General features: G+C 49.0%; 1 protein-coding gene across 1 annotated transcript in view; it reads left to right on the top strand.

Annotated features, from left to right (window-relative positions):
• Nucleotides 1–24,627, top strand: part of LOC130382111 (ryanodine receptor 3-like) — a gene marked incomplete at its 5' end in the record, with an annotated part of 92,896 nt that overhangs the window by 54,742 nt on the left and 13,527 nt on the right. Inside the window, 40 exons of the mRNA XM_056589721.1 lie at nt 205–295; nt 555–695; nt 1,676–1,839; nt 2,157–2,235; nt 2,363–2,452; nt 2,780–2,920; nt 3,299–3,361; nt 3,495–3,570; nt 4,119–4,242; nt 4,553–4,668; nt 5,334–5,401; nt 5,491–5,612; nt 5,749–5,798; nt 6,085–6,145; nt 8,056–8,294; nt 8,731–8,812; nt 9,126–9,256; nt 10,259–10,582; nt 11,053–11,293; nt 11,641–11,728; nt 11,846–11,971; nt 12,559–12,729; nt 13,197–13,256; nt 13,359–13,493; nt 14,018–14,130; nt 16,055–16,151; nt 17,351–17,460; nt 17,841–17,892; nt 17,984–18,040; nt 18,176–18,275; nt 18,460–18,539; nt 18,636–18,712; nt 18,812–18,885; nt 20,058–20,075; nt 20,831–20,911; nt 21,055–21,143; nt 21,260–21,388; nt 21,769–21,873; nt 22,924–23,005; nt 23,219–24,538. Coding sequence (XP_056445696.1) covers nt 205–295; nt 555–695; nt 1,676–1,839; nt 2,157–2,235; nt 2,363–2,452; nt 2,780–2,920; nt 3,299–3,361; nt 3,495–3,570; nt 4,119–4,242; nt 4,553–4,668; nt 5,334–5,401; nt 5,491–5,612; nt 5,749–5,798; nt 6,085–6,145; nt 8,056–8,294; nt 8,731–8,812; nt 9,126–9,256; nt 10,259–10,582; nt 11,053–11,293; nt 11,641–11,728; nt 11,846–11,971; nt 12,559–12,729; nt 13,197–13,256; nt 13,359–13,493; nt 14,018–14,130; nt 16,055–16,151; nt 17,351–17,460; nt 17,841–17,892; nt 17,984–18,040; nt 18,176–18,275; nt 18,460–18,539; nt 18,636–18,712; nt 18,812–18,885; nt 20,058–20,075; nt 20,831–20,911; nt 21,055–21,143; nt 21,260–21,388; nt 21,769–21,873; nt 22,924–23,005; nt 23,219–24,538 — 5,567 coding nt within the window. The remainder of the gene's footprint in view (nt 1–204; nt 296–554; nt 696–1,675; nt 1,840–2,156; nt 2,236–2,362; nt 2,453–2,779; nt 2,921–3,298; nt 3,362–3,494; nt 3,571–4,118; nt 4,243–4,552; nt 4,669–5,333; nt 5,402–5,490; nt 5,613–5,748; nt 5,799–6,084; nt 6,146–8,055; nt 8,295–8,730; nt 8,813–9,125; nt 9,257–10,258; nt 10,583–11,052; nt 11,294–11,640; nt 11,729–11,845; nt 11,972–12,558; nt 12,730–13,196; nt 13,257–13,358; nt 13,494–14,017; nt 14,131–16,054; nt 16,152–17,350; nt 17,461–17,840; nt 17,893–17,983; nt 18,041–18,175; nt 18,276–18,459; nt 18,540–18,635; nt 18,713–18,811; nt 18,886–20,057; nt 20,076–20,830; nt 20,912–21,054; nt 21,144–21,259; nt 21,389–21,768; nt 21,874–22,923; nt 23,006–23,218; nt 24,539–24,627) is intronic.

Below are 24,627 nucleotides of genomic sequence, written 5' to 3' on the forward strand. Positions count from 1 at the left end.
TCCCCATCATACTGTCTCTCTATTGGGTCTCCTACATCCTACTGTCTCTATTGGTTCTCCCCAATCAAACTCTCTCTCTATTGGTTCGCCCACATCCTACCGTATCTCTATTTGTTAATTCCATATCATACTCTCTCTCTATTGGTCAATTCTACATCCTGCTCTCCCTCTATTGGTTAACTCCCTGTATTGGTCACCCTACAGATACCTCCGCCCCTCCATGCTGCAGCAGCTGCTGAGGAGGCTGGTGTTTGACGTGCCCTTGCTGACCGAGTACTGCAAGATGCCTCTCAGGGTAGGGCCCAGAACGCCAGCCTGTGCACACACTCACACTCAATCACACACTCACACACTCACTCACTCACGCACGCACGCACGCACGCACGCACGCATGCACTCGCTCACTCGCACACACACACATAGTCACACTAATGTCTGATCAGTATGTCTCTCTCTCTTTTTGTGTGTCAAATGACGAATGACTAAATGAATACCAGCGAGTGTCTTTGACTCTGAATGTGCTGACCTTTGCCCTCTCCCCCCCCAACTCCCAGCTGCTGACCAATCACTACGAGCAGAACTGGAAGTACTACTGCCTGCCTTCGGGCTGGGGCAGCTACGGCATGGCCTCGGACGAAGAGCTGCTCCTCACCAAGAAGATCTTCTGGGGCGTGTTTGATTCGCTGTCCCAGAGGGTGAGGGGTTCATGCCTTCTCTCTCTTCTCGTGGGGGGGAGGTGCATGTTAAGCCATCAGAGGGAGATGAGGACCGCTTTTAATGAAGTGTTCTCCGCTCTGATCACACAGTGTGTGGAGTGTGGCTGAGGTCGACGGTGGGGGGCTCTCTTCTGGGGTTGTCCTTGAATGGTAACTCGTAGTATTGTATTGAATTTGACTGGTGAATGCTTTTCTTCTCACTGCCTTGTCCCCGAAAGCTTCATCGGAGTGGGTAATCCCATTAAAAGAAACATAATTTTCCTAAGTGGAATCGAACATATTTTTATAATGTAATTCCTATTATACCATCAACAGTGAAATATATATTATTATTTCTATCTGACACGCTGACACAACTTGCACGGTGTGAACGTCGGTTCAGGCTCAAATCGATGTAGCCCTATGCGGCGTGGCTACCTAGCAACGCTAACGTTAGCGGACGGCGCTCTCCTTCACGCGGCGTTGAGATGTCCTCCTAACGAAGACTGGTAGGTGCGGCACAATCCGTTTAATGCACATCGGTGAGAGCGAGGCGGTGCCGAGCGGGAGCTAGAAAACATCAATATTAGCCCAGTCCCCCCCCCACCCTCATTGATCCGAGCCTGGGGTGCTCTGGGGCCCCAGCTCTCTTAAGAGGATCCCACATTAGTCCCTGGTCTCTGCAGGGACCCCGGAATCCCTCAATACCCCCGTTCTCACCACATCAGTGCTCCCAAGTCGTGCAACGGCGCTTCAGTTTCCCATGGATGCAGATCGCAATAAAAGATTAATGTTTCATTTAATTCGATTTAATTGATTAAATCAAATTCTCTCTCAAATTGCATACAGAAGCGTTGAATGGTGTACTTAAATTTGCTCCATTAATTCACATTGATTCTGATAAATAAATGTGTATATATATTTTTTAGACCCTTTTATACATTTTGGACTGCTACTTACCTCATTCATTTTCTGCATAGAAGTATGACTCTGAGCTGTTCAAGATGGCCATGCCCTGCCTCAGTGCCATCTCAGGGGCCCTCCCCCCCGACTACGTGGATGCCTCCATTAACACCAACGTGGAGAAGCCCGCCTCCGTCGACGCCCACGGCAACTTTGACCCCAAGCCGATCAATACATCCAAGTAGGTCCCAATTTACAACATGCGCGCGTGTTTGCGTGTGTCTGTGTGCGTGTTTGCCTGCACATACATCTGTGTGTGTCTCTGTGTTTGTGAGTGCAAGTGTGTATGTGCTGCGTGTGTGTGTGCGTATGTGCGTGTGTGTATATCATCCACCTTTGGTATGACGAGAGCAACACAGTAACTCCTCTTTAAGTGCCATAGACTTTATTAGTATGATTGACTGTCTTGTGGTTCTGGAGCCTCACTTGGATTTCAAGCATGCTAGGATGGATTAATGTAGCCTTGAGGTTTAAATCTCACGCGTTTACCTTTCCTAGCATATCGCTAACCGACAAGCTGGAGTACTTTGCCAACAAGTATGCTGAGCATTCCCATGATAAATGGTCAGCCGAAAAGGTTAGTCTCTACCATTGTGCCATCAGTTGTTCGGTCTTTTCCTTTGGTTGTAAAATCCCATAGCATGATACGCCCTCTGGTGGTTCAAATGTTAAACTGCAACCCCCTTCCCCTCGGTCCCCTCCAGGTGTTGCTGGGGTGGAAGTATGGAGAGTGTGTGGATGAGAAGGCCAAGACTCACCCCCAGCTCAGGATGTACAAGGGCCTGACAGAGAAGGTGCAGTGAGCAGAAATGTCCTCCCTAGAAGAAGAGTGGAATAGGATCAGGAATGACGTAAAAGCTGGATTGTTCAGGATTCTGCACGATCAATATTTAGAAAAACTTAATATAAGAAATATGAACATAGAAATATATACAAATGTATTGATTTCTATAAGCAATGATAGAAACGGTTTAACATGGATCAATAAGAAGGAAAATGAACACAATCATCCTCGGTGTTTGTCGACCACTTTGACATAAGAAGTCAGTTTATGTCCGAAATTGAAATTGTTTTAAATATAATGCTTGATGGATAATACGGTCCTCGTCTGCTGACCCCAGGAGAAGGACATCTACCGCTGGCCCATCAGAGACACCCTCAGGAGCATGCTGGCCATGGGCTGGGTGGTGGACCGCTCCAAGGATGGAGAGAGCATGTCTCAACAGAGCGAGAAGATGCGCAAAATCTCCCAGGCATCCCAGGTTGGGTCGATAGCAACGCCCGAAATTGACTGCATATTCCTCAACGGTGTATTCGTCAGCCTCACAGTATAATTGCCTAAGTCATAGTTTACGATTAATCTCGTATTTAAAAAATGACTGAGACAAATAGAAGACTTAGGCGGATAGAGCTTATGGAATGTAAGAAACAGTCTGATTGGCTTAGGATAGAGCCACTGAGGCTCAGTGAATCAGCTGCGTTAGGAGAGTAGAGTTAGGCTAGATATAACAATGTGGCCAAAATATGACTTAGGAAATTATGCTATGAGGCTAGCGAGAAGACAAAGAAAAGAACTGACAGGAATACTATGAAATAATCCACTTACTGGACACACATTTTTATGTTTGGAACATTTACAGGCAAACGGTTTTAACCCAACTCCAATAGACACAAGCAACGTGGTGCTGTCCAGAGACTTGCAGGTGATTATCTCTATACATTGAGCTGATGAGTGTTATCTATATATCTGTCTCTTAAGGCTATGTTCATTATGGTTATCCCATGCATGCATAATCATGGTAATGATGGTGTGACACTGTGTATGTGTTTCCCAAGGGCATGGTGGATGTGCTGGCGGAGAATTATCATAACATCTGGGCGAAGAAGAAAAAGAGTGACCTTGGAAGCAAAGGTGACTCCCTAGTGTGGTTGATCCCACCTGGGACACACACACATACACACGCGAACTCACACACACACAAGCACATATGCACACACACAGTCAGACATATGCACACACACACACACATGTGCAATCACACACTAACACACACACACGCACACACAAACACGCACAGACATACAACCACACACACAAACACGCACACACATACAGAACTGATAGTGTAAGGGAATTACGTTTTTTTGTGAATTTGAGTATGGCGTGTGTGAGTGTGGGTGTGTGTCTGTGTGAGTGTGTGTATGTGTGTGTGCGAGCGCATGTGTGTGTGTTTCAGAGATCAGAGTAGCAAAGGATTCCACTAAAGCCGCTGCTGTCAGATAGAGACATTCAGGAAATAGCTGTATTCAGTCAGCCATGAACGATGCTCAGTTACTGAGCATAACCGCCTGCTCTGTGTGTGTGTGTGTGTGTGTGTGTGTGTGTGTGTGTGTGTGTGTGTGTGTGTGTGTGTGTGTGTGTGTGTGTGTGTGTGTGTGTGTGTGTGTGTGTGTGTTCAGGCGGGGGAACACACCCTCTGCTGGTACCCTACGACACGCTGACGGCGAAGGAGAAGGCGCGGGATCGAGAGAAGGCCCAGGATCTGTTCCGCTTCCTGCAGATCAATGGCTACGTCACCACAAGGTTAATTGTTTCTCCGTTTGACTTGCTGCAGCTCCTCATACCCGCTTGCCCGCTGTGAAAGTAGAATTCCTGCTCCATGTTATTGATTTGGCTCAAAACCTGGTACTCCAATTTCCCTTCTCAATTAAAATCCGCTTTGCCACTTTTTTTTATTTAGGATAGTATAGTTATTTTTCAGTCGATTTTTTGCATTATTATATCAACATTATAACATTTCATGCATTAACATCAAAATGTCTATTCTTGTTTGTGTGTTTGTGCGTTTGCTTGTGTGTGTTTGTGTTTGCTTATGTGTGTGTGCGCGTGGCAGAGGCATGAAGGACATGGAGCAGGACTCGTCGTCGATGGAGAAGAGGTTTGCATACAAGTTCCTCAAGAAGCTGCTGAAGTACGTGGACTCGGCCCACGAGTTCATCGCCCACCTGGGTAGGAAGCCCCCCCCTGGCGCCCCAAGGAGTTTTCTCTCCAGGGACCCCAGAAAACACTGTGATAGGGGGATAGTGATAATAAGGGAAGGGAACCACGGGTTATCTACCGATACAGTACGATACGCGAGACATGGTCCACGGAACCCATAATATCGCGATACAGCAATTCTGCGATAATCTATATATTGTTAGACAATCCTATAACGATTCATCATGATAGGTGATTAAGTGCTCTATCTTTGTCTTTATTCATGGGTTAAATTCGTTTTTCAGTTACACGTCTTAAAAAATATGTAAAAAATTGAAAATTAATGGGTTCAAAAATATATATATTCTGTGCCAGCGTATCGATTCTCATATCGCAAAATAAAGAGCGATGATATATTGCCGTATCGATATTTTGTCCAGCCCCTTGTGATAATAGTGGGATGATGGGAATGGTGACGGTGATGATAGGGATAATGATGGTGATGGTCATGATGATTGTGGTGATTATAATGCTGGTGATGATGATGACGATGGTGTTGATGATGATTGACACAAAGATGATGTCATGAACAATAATGACGATAATGATGACGATGACATGTTAATTTGGATGAAGACGATTTTCCAAGTTGTTAATAATTAATCTAAATATTATAAACCACGTTCTAACTCTAGAGTCCATGGCCATCAGTGGAAAAACCGACAGGTCCCCTCATGAGCAGGAGATCAAGTTCTTTGCCAAAGTGAGTCTGAACCCTACCAACAAACACAAGGAAACACGGTGTCACTCAATCGGACGTCCCGCCTTCATCACCTCTTCGTCCTCTCGCAGGTCCTCCTCCCTCTCATCGACCAGTACTTCAAGAACCACTCGCTCTACTTCCTCTCCTCGCCCAATAAGAACCTGAGCAGCAGCGGCTACGCCTCCAACAAGGAGAAGGAAATGGTCACCAGGTACCCCGGTCGCCCACTCCCCTCTGCCAAACTCTGACAACACACCTCTCTGTCGCTGTGCCTCCTGAATTCAGTGTTTTCTCCCTCTTCTTTGTCTCCTTCGTCTTCCGTCCCCTCTGTTCCTCTACTCTTTCAGCCTGTTCTGTAAGTTAGCAGCTCTTGTGAGACATAGGATTTCCCTCTTTGGTAAGACCGCTAATTCCTCTTTGGGCAGTGTCTGTGTGTGCATGCATCAAGTGTTTCTGTGTGTGTGTGTGTGTGCATGTGTAAGGTGTGATCATGTGGGACTTAAACCCTTTTAAACAATGGCTTTGGTTTTATGTTGTATGTATTTAGATGTAGAGAAGGTATTTGTGAGATTTATCTGTCCTTAATCTGTCTCCTTGATCCTTCCTCATGTTTTTTCTGTGCGTCTGTGCGTGTCTGTGACTGTGCGCGTGTGTGTGTATTTGCACGTGTCTGTATACTATAGGTAGTGACTCCACCACCATGGTCAGCTGTCTCCATATCTTGGCACATACCTTGGACACCAGGTGAGAACCATATTGCCTGACGAGTTTGAAGGTCATCCCCAGCGGGTCTTGTCTGTTCACCTCCTGGCGTTCGCTTTACTTACTACTGATGTATGCTTTGGTTAATCCCATTTTTGATTTGCTTTGATTAAAAGCTACCGGGCAAAATGACCTAATGTTAACGTCATAAACAAAAGCTCTGATAGAACTACGATCATAAAGTGAGGCGGCTAGCGTGTTAAGAAAAGAGGCCCTTGTGGCCGTTTGACTGAGACAAGGTCGACTTTGGTTTTGGGCAACAGTAACAAAGGGGCTTTATTTAAAACAGTGAGGGCAAGGCAGAGGGTGAAGTCCAATGTAAATTCTTCTCGGTCCAGGGTAGGTTTCCTGGGAGACCTTCAGGGTCGACTGGAGTCTGGGTGGACGACAAAAGTAACGGCGGTGAGAGACAGTAGTCAGCACACACAATAAGTCCCTCTCTCCTAGTGTCCCCGCTCTCGTAGGGGGTTCCTCTTAAGTGCCACTGGCCGCTTACCCCTCACCATATTAGGGGAAGTTGCCACAATCCTTCCTCGCGGGGAGAGGTTCTCTCTCCCTTTATAGCTGGCTCACTCTCTTCGTGCCTCATGGCCGGCAGGTGTTCCCCATTGGTAGCTATGCAGCAGGTGTGCTGGATACTACCGATTCTCCAGGACTTCTCTAAGTGCTTGCCTTTCGGGGAAAGGCTGTTGTGCATGGTACCGTTCCCCTTTCTTCCTTGTGGAGGGTCTTTGGCCTCTAGGCACTCCACACCCTGTTCTGGGTTAGTGGGACGCGTGGGAGATGCTGACATTAACACAGATCCCCTATGGTCTCCAAACAAGGCCAGAGCCTGCTTAGTACGTGTGTGCATTCTGGCTGCAGGCGTCTGTTGTTCTCTGTGAGCGGACGCCCGTGCTCTGTGTGTTAATGTAACGCACAAGTTGTGACGTGGTTAAATCATGCAAGTGTACCAAAGCGTGCGGCCAGCGTCGCCGTGCCAACAGCTGCATCCATGGGAGCTGCCTCTGACGTCCTCGTTCCCGTGGCGCTGCGTAAGGGGCTAAGTTAAGCGGCAGCAGCGCTCATTATGGGATGTTACGCAATGTGAAATGCCATGCCAAAAATGAAAACCGCCACAGGTAAAAAACAAGATACACAAACCAAACACACCGTCTCCGATTCGTTGCAGTGCTGCGTTTTATTCAGCTGTTTATGGGGTGTATTATGCCCACGCTTTTAAACTCGTTCTCTTTGGAACAGCCATAGGAGGAATCGGTCAGTGTAGTGCAAGTTCACACTTCACAAAAGATAGCTCAATGTTCAGTTCACACAGATTAAAATTAAGTAGTTCATGTTCATAGTTCACAATTTTTAATTTTGAACTAGGTTGACAGTCCCAGAAGATGAACTGTTCACGTTCATTTCTGCTTTTTTTCATGCTATTACATTTATTTTCATTAGATCCTCCTCCTGCCCATCCATTCACAGCCCCCCAATCATTGCCACTGCCCGCTGCCCAAACTAAATTAATTACTTTAGAATCAAGATTACTTTTAAAAGCCAAGAAAAAACGATGCGAGTATATGTTTTACCACTTAAACAATGGTTCATATTATGCAGAAAGTGAAGAACAAAGCTAACTGCAGCCGCCAGTGCGTGAGCGAGCACCCGTCAATAGCTGCAAGTGGGAACGTTCAGTTCACCGTTCAGTTCATCATATGTGAGCACCATCAATGCATGCTGCTCTTTTGGCGTGTTCATGCACAATACTGGAATCAGTGCATGTCATCTGACAGGACCAGGGGAGGGGAGAGGTCTAATCGCTGTACACCGGTCCACTGGTAGACCCCCACCCACACACCCATCCCCCCTCGTCCCGGTGGCTCATCTCCTCTCACCTCCCCCTGCAGGACGGTGATGAAATCTGGCTCGGAACCGGTGAAGGCGGGCCTCCGGACGTTCTTCGAGAACGCGGCCGAGGACCTGGAGAAGACGTTCGAGAACCTCAAGCTGGGGAAGTTCACGCACTCGCGCTCGCAGATGAAGGGCGTGTCGCAGAACATCAACTACACCACGGTGGCGCTGCTGCCCATCCTCACGGCCCTCTTCCAGCACATCACCCAGCACCACTTCGGCGTGGACCTGCTCCGTGAGTTCAGAGGCGTGGAGATGTTTACGTTGACATGTGTAGGGCATTCAGCAGACGCTTTTAGCCAAAGCGACTTCCAGGCAGTACATTTGTCAGAAGAAAGAGAAACAACAATATATCACTGTCGGTACAGTAAGGATGTTCATAGAACCAAGTGCAAAGCACTAACAATTGTTAGGTAACCCATTCCCCGTATAAAACAAATGCAGCACAATAAGTTGTAAGATACAATACACACAACAAGTGGGTACATTAAGTGCCAGGACGTACAACATACAATAACTGTGTACATTAAGTGGCAGGACGTACAACATACAATAAGTGTGTAAGATGGGTAGGAGGGGATGGGCGGGGTGGTTGTACAGAGTCGGGACCTGAAGGGAGGTGTTTCTGTGGTGTCCGGGGGCTTGATGCGTGTTGTTTGATTGTGCCACAGTGGATGACCTGCAGGTGTCCTGCTATCGGATCCTGAACAGCCTCTACGCCCTGGGCACGGGGAAGAACATCTACGTGGAAAGGTACCACACATTGTGTTTATGAGTTTGACTTTGTATTTGTTTATTTAACATTCATAAGCAATCAAATCGAAACCATACAATTATACAAATTGTCAAATTAGCGCTATCATTATCATAACAATATTTATACACCGGGTAACTTCTCCGAATTAGATTAGTAATATTATGACAATATAAGCAGGTTTTCCTAAAACAATATAATTATTTTTTACAAATGATTGTTCCTGATATGATGGCTGCAAAGAAGCCCTGTTAATTCTTCTGTTCCTCACCTCCATCCCCCCCTACCCCCATCCCTCCCCCCTCCCACCAGGCAGCTGCCGGCCCTGGGGGAGTGCCTGGCCACCCTGGCGGGGGCGCTGCCCGTGGCCTTCCTGGAGCCCCAGCTGAACGCCTACAACCCCTGCTCCGTGTTCAACACCAAGTCGGTCCGGGAGCGAGCCAGTAAGTCGGGCAGCCAGCGTCAGGGGCCAGAGGGAGGGCCGGAGAGGGGCCGGAGAGGGGCCAGTGAGGGGCCAAAGGGAGGGCCGGAGTGGGGCCGGAGGGAGGGCCGGAGGGAGGGCCGGAGAGGGGCCAGAGGGAGGGCCGGAGAGGGGCCAGAGGGAGGGCCGGAGAGGGGCCAGTGAGGGGCCAAAGGGAGGGCCGGAGTGGGGCCAGAGGGAGAGCCGGAGTGGGGCCAGAGGGAGGGCTGGATGGAGGGCCGGAGAGGGGCCAAAGGGAGGGCCGGAGTGGGGCCAGAGGGAGGGCCGGATGGAGGGCCGGAGAGGGGCCACAGAGGAGCGGAGAGGGGCCAGAGGGAGGGCCGGAGAGGGGCCAGAGGGAGGGCCGGAGAGGGGCCAGAGGGAGGGCCGGAGAGGGGCCAGAGGGAGGGCCGGAGAGGGGCCAGAGGGAGGGCCGGAGAGGGGCCAGAGGGAGGGCCGGAGAGGGGCCAGAGGGAGGGCCGGAGAGGGGCCAGAGGGAGGGCCGGAGAGGGGCCAGTGAGGAAGAGCACCCCAGCGTTAGAGGGAATGAGGGGGTGGAGGAGTCCTGACACATGGGTCACTTGTTTTGTTGTGATTATGAGATCAAGCCGTTTTTTTGTTTTTAAATATATATGCTATATATATATATTTATAAATATATATATATCAACATTGAATTGAAATAAAATATAAAGATTCTTTAGGGGGATTAATATATATGATATAGAAATATAAAAACATTACAGATAGATCCACCATAATAAATATACTTTAGATGTCCCTTGTATCTCTTTAATGCTGACGTTGTGCTGATATTGGGAATTCTAGGATGCAAAATCAATGACGTTGACACTATGATATACTATGCTACTAAAATGAATCCCATGTTGACCTTTAAGTCTCCTGTGCAATTGTGTGTGCGTGTGTGTGTGTGCGTGTGTGTGTGCGTGTGTGTGCATGCGTGTGTGTGTGCGTGTGTGTCCAGACCACGGCATGCCCGACTCGGTGGAGGACATGTGTCCCGAGATGCCCCGCCTGGCGGGCCTGATGAAGGACATCAACGACATGGCCGAGTCGGGCGCCCGCTACACGGAGATGCCCCACGTCATCGAGGTGGTGCTGCCCATGCTCTGCAACTACCTGTCGTACTGGTGGGAGCGGGGGCCCGAGAACCAGCCGGCCAGCGGGGGCTGCCTCTGCTGCACCACCGTCACCTCGGAGCACCTCAGCCTGCTGCTGGGGAACATCCTGAAGATCCTCAACAGCAACCTGGGCATCGACGAGGCGTCCTGGATGAAGAGGATCGCCGGTACGGGATGGGGGGAGGGGGGGGGGGGTGAGAGGGGTGGAACCGGAGAGGCGTGTGATAGGGTCGTGTGGAGATTTCTCCCAGATTTCTTCCAGATTTCTCCCAGAATTCTCCAGATTTCTCCCAGATTGGAAATAAAAAAAAGGTTATAAATTCAAAATAGGAGGATCAACGAAATATTTAAATATCTTCGTTCTACACACAATCGTATATCGTCATATATATATGCGAATGTAAATGATTGAAAGTGGATGTCATTTTTATTGATGATCGCGGGATCCCGTATATTCTGTTATTGTCATTGTACCTTAATGACTTACCGTCCTTATTGTCATGCTGGCTGAAGTGACAAGACAACTAAAAGCCAAACTAGTGTTGTACGACTCGCGTCCATCCAAAGGCTTCACCAGAATTCCCCTGAACCCCCTTTACCACTTCACCACTCTAACCACGTTCCCATCCTTCCTCAGTCTACGTGCAGCCCATCATCAGCAAGGCGCGGGCCGACCTGCTGAAGAGCCACTTCCTGCCCACGCTGGACAAGCTGAAGAAGAAGACGGTGAAGGTGGTGGGCGAGGAAGAGCTGCTGAAGGCCGACAGCAAGGGGGACACCCAGGAGGCCGAGCTGCTCATCCTGGACGAGTTCGCCGTGCTCTGCCGGGACCTGTACGCCTTCTACCCCATGCTCATCCGCTACGTGGACAACAACAGGTGGGCCTGGGGCATGATGGGTAGTTTTTTCGGGTTCACTGGCCTTAATTGGAATTAGGTTATTGTTGTTCATTTCGAATAATTCCCTTTTTTTATGTTAAGAGATGAAAACATGAGAAAATGGATGGTTGAGGTGCTGAGTGGTTTACAGCGATTGATGGTTTGCACTTCACGCTGTTCACTTAAAGCCACATCAACAATTTACTTTCAATATGTAACATGGATTCTCTTTCATGACATTGACATTGTGTGTGTGTGTGTGTGTGCGTGTGTGTGTGTGTGTGTGCGTGTGCGTTTGCGTGTGTGCGTGTGGTTATGAATGACGTTTTTTTACGTTTCTCGCGTAGATCTCGGTGGCTCAAAGAGCCGGACCGGGACTCCAACGAGCTCTTCAGAATGGTGGCAGAGATATTCATCCTGTGGTGCAAATCCCACGTGAGTAGTGACTCACAAACACCACATTAAGTAGTCCCAGCAGGCCTGCTTCCAGTGCAGCTGGCTCTGACTAACAGACGGCTGCTTTGCACTGTTGGAATCTCCTTCTTTGTGCAGAACTTCAAACGGGAGGAGCAGAACTTTGTGGTGCAGAACGAGATCAACAACCTGTCCTTCCTGACCGGGGATAACAAGACCAAGATGTCTAAGGTAGACCTCAGCTTGTGTTCCCACAGGTTCAGAGTCCAGCTGGTGTGAACTTCTTTAAAACTTTATTGGATTAAGAACCAAGAGTAAAGCTCTGCTAGTTCTGTGTGAAGTGGAAGCCATGACACCTCAGGATTTGTGTGTGTGTGTTTGTGTGTGTCTGTGTGTGTGCATGTGTGTGATTCCAGAAATGAGTAGTTCCTCTGAGCCAACCACTCCACTTTGTCTCTGTAGGCCCTCAGTGCTTGTTACTCTATGAGCAAACAGGAAAGCGATGTTCTGTTATGGATTTTCAGCATCCACCTAAACTTTTGTAGATGCGTCACTGGACAATGCTTGAGTCTGGGATGCAGGGTTGTCTGCTGTTGAAAAATGTTATTTTTTTACTTGTGTCTTGACATTTATCAAATTGGAGGGCTCCCTCTGTAGATAAGCTCACGCTAAATACTAAAACCTAAACTCATGAATCACATTGCCAAAGGACATGCAGAGGCATGAAACACATCAAAGCTTTAAAGAGGACACGAACAACAACACTTTCTGTGACATTTCACCTCTAAATACCTGTTGACTTTTCTACGTGTGTGTGACATCGGCCTCCGTTGTGTCCAAAATGCTTCCAGTCTGGAGGGCAGGACCAGGAGCGGAAGCACAAGAAGCGGCGCGGGGAGTTCTACTCCATCCAGACCTCGCTGATCGTGGCGGCGCTGAAGAAGATGCTGCCCATCGGCCTGAACATGTGCACCCCAGGGGACCAGGAGCTCATCTCGCTGGCCAAGAACCGCTACCTCCTGGTGAGCCCCGGGGCACAGGGGCGCCGGCCCGGGGAACCGGGAGAAAGAACGGCCGAAGGCGGACTAAAGAAACAAACAGCATATTGATTTATTTAGTTGGTTGTCCATTGTGTTTATTGTTACTGTTATGTTGGATGTATTTCCTTGATGACATTTATTGTTTGATGAGGGTTTATGCTAAATGTCAAGTCAATATCGAAAAATAATCCATGCATTAGTATTGGACAAAACAATTATATTTAGCGATATATTTGACTGAAAGTTGTACCTCTAAAAACACTTATATCGGAACTAGAGATATCTTTTGGAAAGATGAAGGTGACACTTGATCTTATTTCAAGATGATAATCTGGCCCTTAACTTTAGTTGTGCAATGCAATTAAGTCTGCAAATCAGACAATATTTAGGACTGTAGTAATACTTCTGTACAGCCTGATGATTCTTTAATCCCCCTTTTCACTCAAAAGAAAGACTCAGACGATGAGGTCAAAGACCACATCCGGCAGAATCTACACCTTCAGGAAAAGGTAGGCATGATGATCACCGAACATCGATTGGTATCTTTGGTGTCTACCTTCGTGCCCCCCCCCCCCCCCCCCCCCCACCTTAACCTCCCCCCTCCCCCCCAGTCGGAGGACCCGGCGGTGCGCTGGCAGCTGAACCTCTACAAGAACGTAGTGGTGAAGAGCGAGGGCCACGCTGATCCAGGCCGGACCGTTAACCGCATCCAGAGCATCTCCGCCGCCGTCTTCAACCTAGAGCAGGTCAGTCCCCCCCCCCCCCGCCCCCTCAGACCGGACCCTCCCCCGTAGAGACGCAAGGGGGTCCAATCCCAAATTGATGTTTTCCTTTCCGTTTCTTTTCTGGCGTAATGTAACCAAAACAGATACTTTCACACATAATTCATTAAGTTTGCTACATACATTGACATTTACCTTTAGGGCATTTATAAGACGCTTTTATCCAAAGCGCCTTACAATAAGTATATTTGTCAGAAGAAAGAGAAACAATATATCGCTGTTGGTACAGTAAGGATGCTCAAAGAAAGAACCAAGTGCCTAGCACTAACAATTAACCCATTCCCTGTACACAACAAAGATAGGATAAGATGCTACACAATGCTAAGTACTATTTTTTTAAATGCCAGGACGTACAACCTACAATGGGTGCTTAAGTTCATGGGATGATTTTGGAATATTGTACTGAAAATAAGTCCACAATGGGCATTGCTACTAACAGATGACCACCCCCCCCCCCCCACTCACAAGTGTCCTCCTGATGGCCTCAGGTGGAGCAGCCGCTGAGGTCTAAGAAGTGTGTTTGGCAGAAGCTGCTGTCCAAGCAGAGGAAGCGGGCGGTGGTGGCCTGCTTCCGTATGGCTCCTCTCTACAACCTCCCCAGGTACCGTTGGACCACCTGCTGCTGTTATGTGTACCGCATGATCCCCCTGCCGTTAAGGCTGATCAGCCCTGGTACTGGGGGCTCTGCTAGATCCTTGTATCATTTTCGAAGTCTTGATTTAAGTGTCGTCTTGAGGCTGACGTTCAGTGTCTTGGTTGAAAAACAAACTGTGTTAATGGTAAAAAAAATAGGCTTTGCTGATAGCGTCTCACAGTAATAAATCGGTTCTATTATCCAATCTAAATGGAGATCCAGAGGAAATAAGACGGCAGCGATGGGAACTGTTGATACAGTTTAAAACTCGAATCCACGAATCAATACTATCTTTTCTCCTTCATTTCTTTCAAATAAATCCTTGACAGTGCCTCTGGTCACCTGGACAGCCATGTTTAGCAGCCACTACAGCTGAGCACACCTTGAGCAAGGCACTGCTTCACCTTTCTATATCCACCCCTCGAAATATTTAATCTTCTCTCCTCCACTCCACCGCCGTTTCATTTCTCTTCCCTCCTGGGTTCTGACCCTGAATTAATATCCAGACCTCCGCGCCACCCCACCAATCTACAGGACAAATGCTGGGCCGCCAGCTGTTCTGGAAGAACCAGGGAAAGGGACACAACCAATTTCACGGCCTGTTGCTCTGTAACTCAATCAATGCGGGGCCAGGCGGAGAAGCTACAGTAGTGGAGGGTGTGTGTGTGTATGTGTGCGTGCATGCATGCGCTGGGTGTGTTTGTGTGCGTGTGTGAGTTTGTGCTTGCATGCGTGTGTGTGTGTGTGTGTGTGTGTGTGTGTGTGTGTGTGTGTGTGTGTGTGTGTGTGTGTGTGTGTGTGTGTGTGTGTGGAGGGGGGGTGGGATATAGCAATTATGTGTCTCAGCCTGGGGTGGGGTGCGGGAGGGGGGGGGGGATCAGACAAGCGCCTCCTGTCCGACAGCGTGACTCATCTTCCTCCCCCTGTTGTTTTCACTCTGGTGGATGTATCAGCCCAGGCAGTAATTAAGGCTCTAGCTGCACACAATGCACAGGATAGAGATAGGTGAGCACAAGACGTCTGCCTGCCGTGAGCGTGTGTGTGAGCTGTGCTGTAATTAAATCATTCCCTGGGAAAATGGGTGAAATGTTGTTTTGGCTTTCACTCAGTTAGGTCTGTTTTTTTTTCATTTTTCTCCACTTACTAAAACAGGCTTTGTGTTTTCTCCCTCTGTGTTTTTATTATCTACTATACTTTTATTTTATTTCATCCTTATCCTTCACCCCCCCTGAATTTCCCACTGAATTACACCTACCCGCCCGCCCACTGTTTAGGCATACCAGTAATAATTACCTCCTGAATGCCTTCCGACTTATGTGGCTGGAGGAGATGCATGAGAACACAGACTGTGACAGTCTGCTCTCCATGCTCACGGTAACGTAGCCCTAAGAAGCTCTGTGCTCTGACCTTCATCAAGCACCTCGTTCTGACCTTTGATTCCCTGACTAAACTGCACCCCCCTCCCCCCCCTGCTCCCCTGCCCTTTCTCCATCCGTGTTTGGCAAGATGAACGTCAACCCCGTGTCAAACTTTCTTTCCCCAACCGGTCTGCCTTTGATATTATGTCTGTCCAAAGAAAAAGACGCAGTCTGAATAGAAGCGATTGTATTACATTCTACTTTGATCAGGTGTTTTTTCCTTTTTTTTTGTAAGAGATGGATCAATTATGGATAATGATGGTGGGTTTGGAGGGGGTCTGTTGTGGAGGGACCGCTCATGTCAACAGAGGGCGTGTCCCTCAGCGCTCCCTCAACAGGCCTCAGCCACTCACAGTGTTTCTCTCCCCCTGAAGGTGGCCAGCTGGACCGTGTTACTAACCTGGCATTAACCCCCTGTCCTCCCCCTGCTGAGCTCCTACCTAACCCCGGTCTAATGTCGCCCCCCTTCCTAGGCACCGCTCTATTAACCTCTTCCTCCAGGCCTATCAGAGAATATGGATAGAGACAGAGGAGTACTCCTTTGAGGAGAGGCTAGTGCAGGACCTGGCAGTAAGTACCACCCACCACAACCTTGACCCGCACCCTAAACCACGCAGTCACCTGGGCCCCTGCTATGCATTGTGGGCTTCCTAGGCCCCGCCTCGGTGTCACGTGGTCACTCGTCAGTGTGTCGTGCGTCTTAAAGTTTTCCCCTGCCTGTTCGCTCTGAGGCGAGGAGCATGACATCACCGCTGATGACATCACCGCTTATGACATCGCCGCTGATGACGTCAGTGCTGACGTCATCGCCGCTGATGACATCTTTGTGACGTCGGTGCCGTCCCCCTGTAGACAGAGTGCCCTCTGAGTCGTGAGGCTGCGCGTCTCTGAGGCAGCGGTAGGAGAGGGCCCTACGGGGCCCCTCTTCCCGCTTCCTGATTAACCTCACCGAGAGATACGGTGTCTTCCCTTAATGCTCCGTGCTCTTTGCATTCTCCTCGTCTTCACTGTCGTTTTGAGGAATTTGTTGTGCCGGAAGACCAGGAAATGAACGCCCCCGCGGCTGCTTTCTGGACAACTTAACAGGAATTCCTCTTAAAAGAGCGTCTATCATCGCAGACCCCGTGGGGGGGAGGGGGGAGGGCGGCGGCGGTGGTTAATTGTCGTGGCTGGCGGCACTCTGAGAGCACAGTTTATCTGATTGGAGATCACAGTCAATTAGGGGTTTGATTCAGGATAAATTGGCAGATCATTGCAGTTTGGTAAACAGGCGCTCAGATTCATGCTTACTTCAGCTCTTTAACACTGCACAGTTGATAACATATCTCATCATCTGGCTGGCCTGTGTGTGTGTGTGCATGTGTGTGTGTGTGTGTGTGTGTGTGTGTATGCCTGCGTGTGCAGATACGTCGTTCTGTGAGCGTGTGGGCATGTCCATTGTGTGCTTCAATGCATGCGTCTGTGCGTCGATACCTGCATTTGTGATGCATAGTGCGTGCGGCATTACAATCCCAATCTGCCCGGTTACCTGTTGCCACTTCATGTCTAGCTGCTCTAGAATGCATAAAGCAGCGCGCCCTGAACACTGATGAACCCATGTACAACACAGTTAGGCGCAGGGCGGATGCCACAGCTCATTAGACGCATAGGAGGTGCCGCAGTGTATCGGACCCCCCACTGGCACAGACAGCACATGGCCCATATTGAAGTGGTAATGTTCTTCACGGATGGTTGCTTACACACACACTGACACGCGTGGGTGTGTGCAGAAAACCCAGCCCAAGGTGGAGGAGGAGGAGGAAGAGGTGGTGGACACGCAGCCAGACCCTCTCCATCAACTCATCCTGCACTTCAGCCACAACGCCCTGACAGAGTGCAGGTAGGCTCTCTCTCTCTCTCTCTCTCTGTCTCTGTCTCTCTCTGTCTGTCGCTCTCTCTGTCGCTCTCTCTCTCTCTGTCGCTCTCTCTCTCTCTCTCTCTCTCTCTCTCTCTCTGTCTCTGTCTCTCTCTGTCTCTCTCTCTCTCTCTCTCTGTCGCTCTCTCTCTCTCTTTATCTCCCTCTTTCAGCCTCCCTCTATCCATCGCTCAGAAACACACCTGGCTACCATGACAACAACGCTCCATCACGCTGGATGTTTGTGGTCTTCCACTAGATCATTTCCATTTGTGGTAACATGAGATTGCAGTTACTACTTTGTCACTTTCAAACAGGTGAAAGTATTTTTTTTAATTGTATGAAATGATTGGATCACTTCCCAGTTGGTTGGAGGAGGACCCACTCTACATTGCCTATGCAGACATGATGGCCAAGGTAAGGTGCAGTGACTACTGCGTTGGTGTTCCTGTGCTGTTCCTCACATCCCTCCTCACACCGCGTCTGACCCGTTCAACGTTTCTTCCAGAGCTGCGCCGAAGACGAAGAGGAGCACTACGAGGAGGAGAGGGAGAAAACCTTTGAGGTACTCCAGTGCCTGCCCCCCGGGTTCCAGCCTCCTCCCCCACCATGTGGACGGGCTCTGAGCGGGCAGCAAGCCCGACCGTCGTCCTGACCTTTGACCTGATTCAGCGGGCCTGCGTGTTGTTTTCTATCCCAGGAAAAGGAGATGGAGAAACAGAAGACCCTCTACCAGCAGGCCCGGCTGCACGACCGCGGCGCTGCAGAGATGGTGCTCCAGATGATCAGCGCCAGCAAAGGTCAGGCGCCTTACCGTCCCCCGCCCTGTAGATCAGTGGTTCTCAAACGGTTTCTACCAGTGTACCCACTCTAAGATATATTCACATGCGAGTACACCCCTTCACCTGCACAAAACATTTTTGTTGGAAAAAATAATTAAATGAACAACAATGATGATTTATTTGGTTTTATTTCTATTTTCAGGTCGGCTCGGTCCCATGGTGACCTTTACGCTCAAACTCGGCATCTCCATTCTCAACGGGGGGAACATAGTCGTGCAGCAGGTATGTTGCAATGATCCACCGGGAACGGGGTGTGGTCGCTCGCCGTGTTGGCTATGCACTGTTAACTGTTGACGGTGCGTTTTTAAACCAATGCAGAAAATGCTGGACTACCTGAAAGAGAAAAGGGACGTTGGGTTCTTCAAGAGTTTGTCGGGACTCATGATGTCGTGCAGGTAAAAGTCCTGCTGAGGACCTTCTGAGACATTCATTCATGTGAGATGTCGGGATGGATCAGCGAAACATGGATCAATGTGTTGGTTGTGTTTCTGCAGTGTCCTGGACCTGAATGCTTTTGAGAGGCAAAACAAGGCAGAAGGTCTGGGCATGGTTACTGAGGAGGGATCAAGTAAGTGAGGAGACCGAAATAACATCAAGAGAACCGCATCACTGACACAGCTTTTAATGTTGTTTTTCTACCAAATTAACATGATTTTTTATATTAGAATGGAAGGTTGCCCCGTCACGTACCGTATGAAGAGACATTATAACGAACACAGACAGGACACACACAGACATTAATAGCCTGCAACTGTGAACAAAAATCAAATTTATGTTTGGACAGCATATGGACCGGCTAATATAACACTTTACCCTAATGTTTAATAATTATGAACAAACCATTTTAATTCAGAATGAATTCCTGATGCATAAAGAGACATCAGTGCCACACTAAGCTCCTTCAGTCCTTGATATGAAACAGATGTGGAATCTCTTATATGAAGAATACATATTTTACATGTTTATTTGGAGCTGGCTGGTAGATTGGCCCCTTAAGAGACCGAAAAACACATGGCTCTGCATTAGCGTCACAATATCTCTACTTTGCCTTTTTATTCATCAATTTATTTATTGAATGATTTCTTCTGGACAAGCTCATCTCCGCGTGGCACATGGCCCTGTGTCTGTCACGTGATACGTCATTTCACATCCGTGTACGTTTATCATACAGGAAAACCTGTGCTACTGTATGTCCTGTCTAGTCACTGTCTGTCCCCCTGTCCCCTCAAAATATCAACATGAAAATGTGAACCTCCAGCCCTTCCTCCCACTCGCATTGAAGTGGTGAAGATGTGGTTAAGAGTGCGTTACAAGAACTCTGGCACATAGTGTCTATGGCAGACACAGTCTATATCCTCTGATGGGCTGCATACAGTATAAAGATGGTTTTTACTCATGCATATTCCAACTCATTTCCACTTCATCAGCCCAGGCATAAGTGATGGTAACTGTTAGGCTGTACCATTAAATGGTACCCTGAAACACTAGCATCGCGCCACAGAGTGAACCTGTTCAGTACTTGTTTCTGTTAAGGAACGGTGGTGGCATGCAAATGTGACCCAACGTGATGTGGATAATGTAGAGTTACTGCTATTGATCTATACCTTTCTCTCCTGTTACTAATTCCTCAGATTGAAACCCAATGTCTTCTCCTTTGCTTATGTCTGCTTTTTTGTATGTTTGTTTGTATGTATGTTTGTTTGTGTTCTTCTGGTCATGTTTTTAACTCATCGGTCGCAGTCAACGTGAGTGAGCGGGGTAAATACATGGTTTAGATTTTACTTGTTTCCTTTAAATAAAAAAAACACCAACCCGGTGGCTATTTGCACAGCAGCCTCCTGCCCCCTAGATTCCTCCTCCTCCTCCGCCATCTCCTCCTCTTATTCCTCCTCCTCCTCCTCGCTTTCCTCCCCCCAACTCCTCCCTCATTATGAATGCCCATAACTCCACTCGTGCTCTGAACTGAAAAAGCACATGCATGCACCTACGTCACCCGGCATTTGAATCAGTAGTATCATCAATCAGCTATCCACCGCCCCCCCGCTCCCCCTAAACACACCTATACGGTCTCTACCCCTGCAATAGAAGTAACTGCTTGTGTTCTTTGTAGAAACCCCTCCTGTACAGCATATGTCTCTATGTGTTGAGTATACTAACACATGCACTTTTTAAAGGAACAAACAGTCCCCAAAGCTTTGTGTGTCAGACATGCCAAAGCTTTGCTCGGGTGAATCAGCAACACAGCCTTTTATTGTAACTTGAATCTGCCATTTATATCGATTTACATTCATATAATTAGTTATAAAGTGACTTTTGAAGGTGTCATAGGTACACAACATACGTGTGTACATGCGGAGGTCTTAAGTCTTGCATCTTACGGATGTTACCTGTCTTGAGAAACATGCATCTTAATGGAGGGAATGGAGTGGATCGCTGAGCCAGTGTTGCACATGCACATGAGGTTGATGTGAAGAACGTTGGGCCGAACATCAATCCCTTCTCCCTCGCCCCAGGTTCCAAGGTGTTGCAGAATGATGAGTTCACCAAGGACCTCTTTAGGTTCCTGCAGCTCCTGTGTGAGGGCCACAACAACGGTAGGTGCTTCCTCTGAGTCTGTGGATTACATGTGGGCATGGGCAACTACATCCGGGCAGGTCAGGCAGAGGAGATTCCACCTGTATGCTATCCTACACGGGCTCCATACCGATACCAACATCCGTTTCTTATTTTGTTCTAGATTTCCAGAACTTTCTGAGAACTCAGACGGGGAACACCACCACTGTCAATATTATCATCAGCACCGTGGACTACCTGCTCAGGCTCCAGGTAAAGGAAAGCGCTGTGTTGATTGAAGAGACGCTTCAGCGCGTTTCGCAGCATGACTGAGGAAAAACCAATCCGTCGAGTTTACTGTTGGTGTTTTATTTTTCGGGACGTTTTAGGAATCCATCAGTGACTTCTACTGGTACTACTCCGGGAAAGATGTGATGGATGAGGCCGGTCAGAGGAACTTCTCCAAAGCTTTGGCGGTTGCAAAGCAGATTTTTAACTCTCTGACTGAATACATCCAGGTAACAGCTTGTTGTGTATTCTTGCATATTTATATGCAGCATGTGGCATGGGGCTCAGGAGGTAGAGTGGGTTAGCTGATAACCAGAAGGTTGCTACTTCAATGGTGTCCCTGAGCACGAAAACTCACCCTAACTGCTCCCAATGAGCTGGCGGTCGCCTTGCAGGGTTGACACCACTGTTGGTGTGTGAATGTGTGAGTGAATGTTGCGCTGTGAGTGGCCACTGGTAAGAAAAGCGCTGCATAAATGCAGTCCATTTACGATTTACTTTGACTGTGGATCCGGGGAGCCAGCACCTTCAACACTGCTGTCATTTGAATGAGTCGCTCACACTTGTAAGTCACCAGTTGCATTTAACAATGGCACTCGTTTTGTTCCAGGGTCCGTGCATCGGGAATCAACAGAGCCTGGCTCACAGCAGATTATGGGACGCGGTCGTCGGTTTCCTACATGTCTTTGCAAACATGCAGATGAAGTTATCGCAGGTAAACTGTGCTTTTTTGGATAACAGCCTATAAAGGAAGAGGCAGGCTCATGCATACAAGACTGCAGCCACTAGAGGTCAATGAACTGCTACAAAATATGCCCAGTCTCCATGGTTGAACTATATAATCTATGCGCCTGGAGTTGATTTAGAGGATATATTTTTTTTTTTATTCGTGGCCATGAAATAATAACTAGTTAAAAAAAAAGTTTTTAATACTTTTGGTAATACTTTTGAGGGCTCGGAATGATGATGTCATTTCCTTACCCAGCACGGGGTGATATACCTGCTATTGGCAAAAAATCAGTGAGAGATGCTCATTTCTCCATCCTCTGCACTCTTTCTCTGGACCAGTAATACCCAACTATAGTCCTTGCAAACTTATTTATTATTTATTACCGGCAAAAAAATAAGTGGGTAATCTCACGCTGGGCATGAGAGTGACATCAATTTCTAATTTATCTAAAATTATCTTCAACAAATTTGAAAAGAGGAATGCTCTCCCCTCTGGGGCTCTGTGGCGATCATCACTCTTCCATCCATTACCTTTCCCCCTCTGCCTCGCAATGAGGCTGGGAGGTGAGGGTGCAGAAAACATCAACCGCCTTACCTGATTATGGTGCCATTCCGAAAGGTCAGGGATGATAATGTAAAGTAATAGACACCGCAGGTGGGGAGAGGTTTCAGATGGTCTCCATCAAAGGGCCACCCGATGAGATTGATAGCCTGCTGAAAGAAAGACTCTGAGGATATCCTCCATGAGTACGTCTGGCCCTCGCCATCTGCACCTTGACAGTAAAACACCATTAGCCAGCAGCTGATGGATGGATTGGGGGTTAGAGAGCCCTTTGGTTTCTCACTGAATCCCAGCAGGGGGGCCCTGTTCTCAGACAGCAGCCTTGAGCCCTTTCCAAATGCAGCGTATTTAAGCCACCCCCCAGGGAGTGTCGAGGTCTGAGGAGGAGAGGGTGATAACTTAACTTGTCCGAGCGAATATAAAGAGAGATAAAGGCTTAACGTTTACCTCCGCGTTTCTCTTTGTGTTTCTCAGGACTCCAGTCAGATTGAGTTGCTGAAGGAGCTGCTGGACCTCCAGAAGGACATGATAGTGATGATGCTCTCTCTCCTGGAAGGTTCGCTTCCTGCTGACTCTCACATTAATAGTCAACACACAGACACCGCTACGGCTAATTATGTTTACTTGACCTTTTTTTTTTTTTTAATGAATCTAATATTGACATATGCAGTCAGGAAGATTGAGCTCCTGCTACATTTGCACGGGCAGAGGTTACCTTGCTGCCGGTGTGTACACAACGTGATAATCCGTTCACCACCTCCCCCCCCAGGTAACGTGGTCAACGGCACCATCGGCAAGCAGATGGTAGACACTCTGGTGGAGTCGTCCAGCAACGTGGAGATGATCCTCAAGTTCTTTGACATGTTCCTCAAGCTGAAGGACCTGACCACGTCGGACAGCTTCAAGGAGTACGACCCCGACAGCAAAGGGGTCATCTCCAAGAAGGACTTCCAGAAGTCCATGGAGAACCAGAAGCAGTACTCCCAGTCGGAGATCGAGTTCCTGCTCTCCTGCGCCGAGGCCGACGAGAACGACATGTTCAACTACGAGGAGTTCGTGCAGCGGTTCCATGAGCCCGCCAAGGACATCGGCTTCAACGTGGCCGTGCTGCTCACCAACCTCTCGGAGCACATGCCCAACGACGGCCGCCTGTCGGCCTTCCGGGACCTGGCCGAGAGTGTGCTCAGCTACTTCGAGCCCTACCTGGGGCGCATCGAGATCATGGGCGGCGCCAAGCGCATCGAGCGTGTGTACTTCGAGATCAGCGAGTCCAGCCGCACGCAGTGGGAGAAGCCGCAGGTGAAGGAGTCCAAGCGGCAGTTCATCTTCGACGTGGTCAACGAGGGCGGCGAGAGTGAGAAGATGGAGCTCTTTGTCAACTTCTGCGAGGACACCATCTTCGAGATGCAGCTGGCGTCGCAGATCTCAGAGCCGGACCCCGTGGAGCGACCAGAGGAGGACGAGGAAGACCACCAGAGTGTGGCGGAGGAGCAGGACGAGGAGGAAGAGGAGGAGCACACGCTGCTGGAGTCGTCGTCGGCCTTCACCCTGGCCTGTGTCTCGGTCAGCAAGAGCCTGGGCCGCCTGCGCCGGCTGCTGACCGCACGGAGCCTGCGCCAGCGCTACCGGCGCTTCAGGAGGATGAGCGTGAGGGAGATGGTGCGCGGCTTCTTCTCCTTCTTCTGGATGATCATAACCGGCCTCTTCCACTTCCTCTACGGCCTGGTGTGGGGCTTCTTCCACATCCTGTGGACCACCATGTTCGGCGGCGGGCTGGTGGAGGGCGCCAAGAACATCAAGGTGACGGACATCCTGGGGAACATGCCGGACCCCACGCAGTTCGGGATCCACGGCGACGCTCTAGAGACGGAGAAGATGGAGGCCTGCGAGGCGTCGCAGCTGGCCGAGCTGGGCCAGCTGTCGCAGGGCGAGGAGGCGGAGGCCGACCTGATCGCTGAGCTGCTGTACATCCAGCCCAAGAAGGAGGGCAAGCACGGCTCAGAGCCGGGCCTGGGCGACGTGTCTGAGGTGGTGGTCGGCGACGCCCCCTCCATCGCCAGCGCCGTCAAGCAGAAGAAAGCACAGGTCGGTATTCGCGTCTGTATGTAGGGGAATGGACTTCATAGAGTCTGTGGTTGCCTCTAGAAACCAGGAACATGAGCAGATATGGGGCTCATA

Source organism: Gadus chalcogrammus, chromosome 5 (assembly GCF_026213295.1).
Source record: "Gadus chalcogrammus isolate NIFS_2021 chromosome 5, NIFS_Gcha_1.0, whole genome shotgun sequence".
Taxonomy (NCBI): domain Eukaryota; kingdom Metazoa; phylum Chordata; class Actinopteri; order Gadiformes; family Gadidae; genus Gadus; species Gadus chalcogrammus.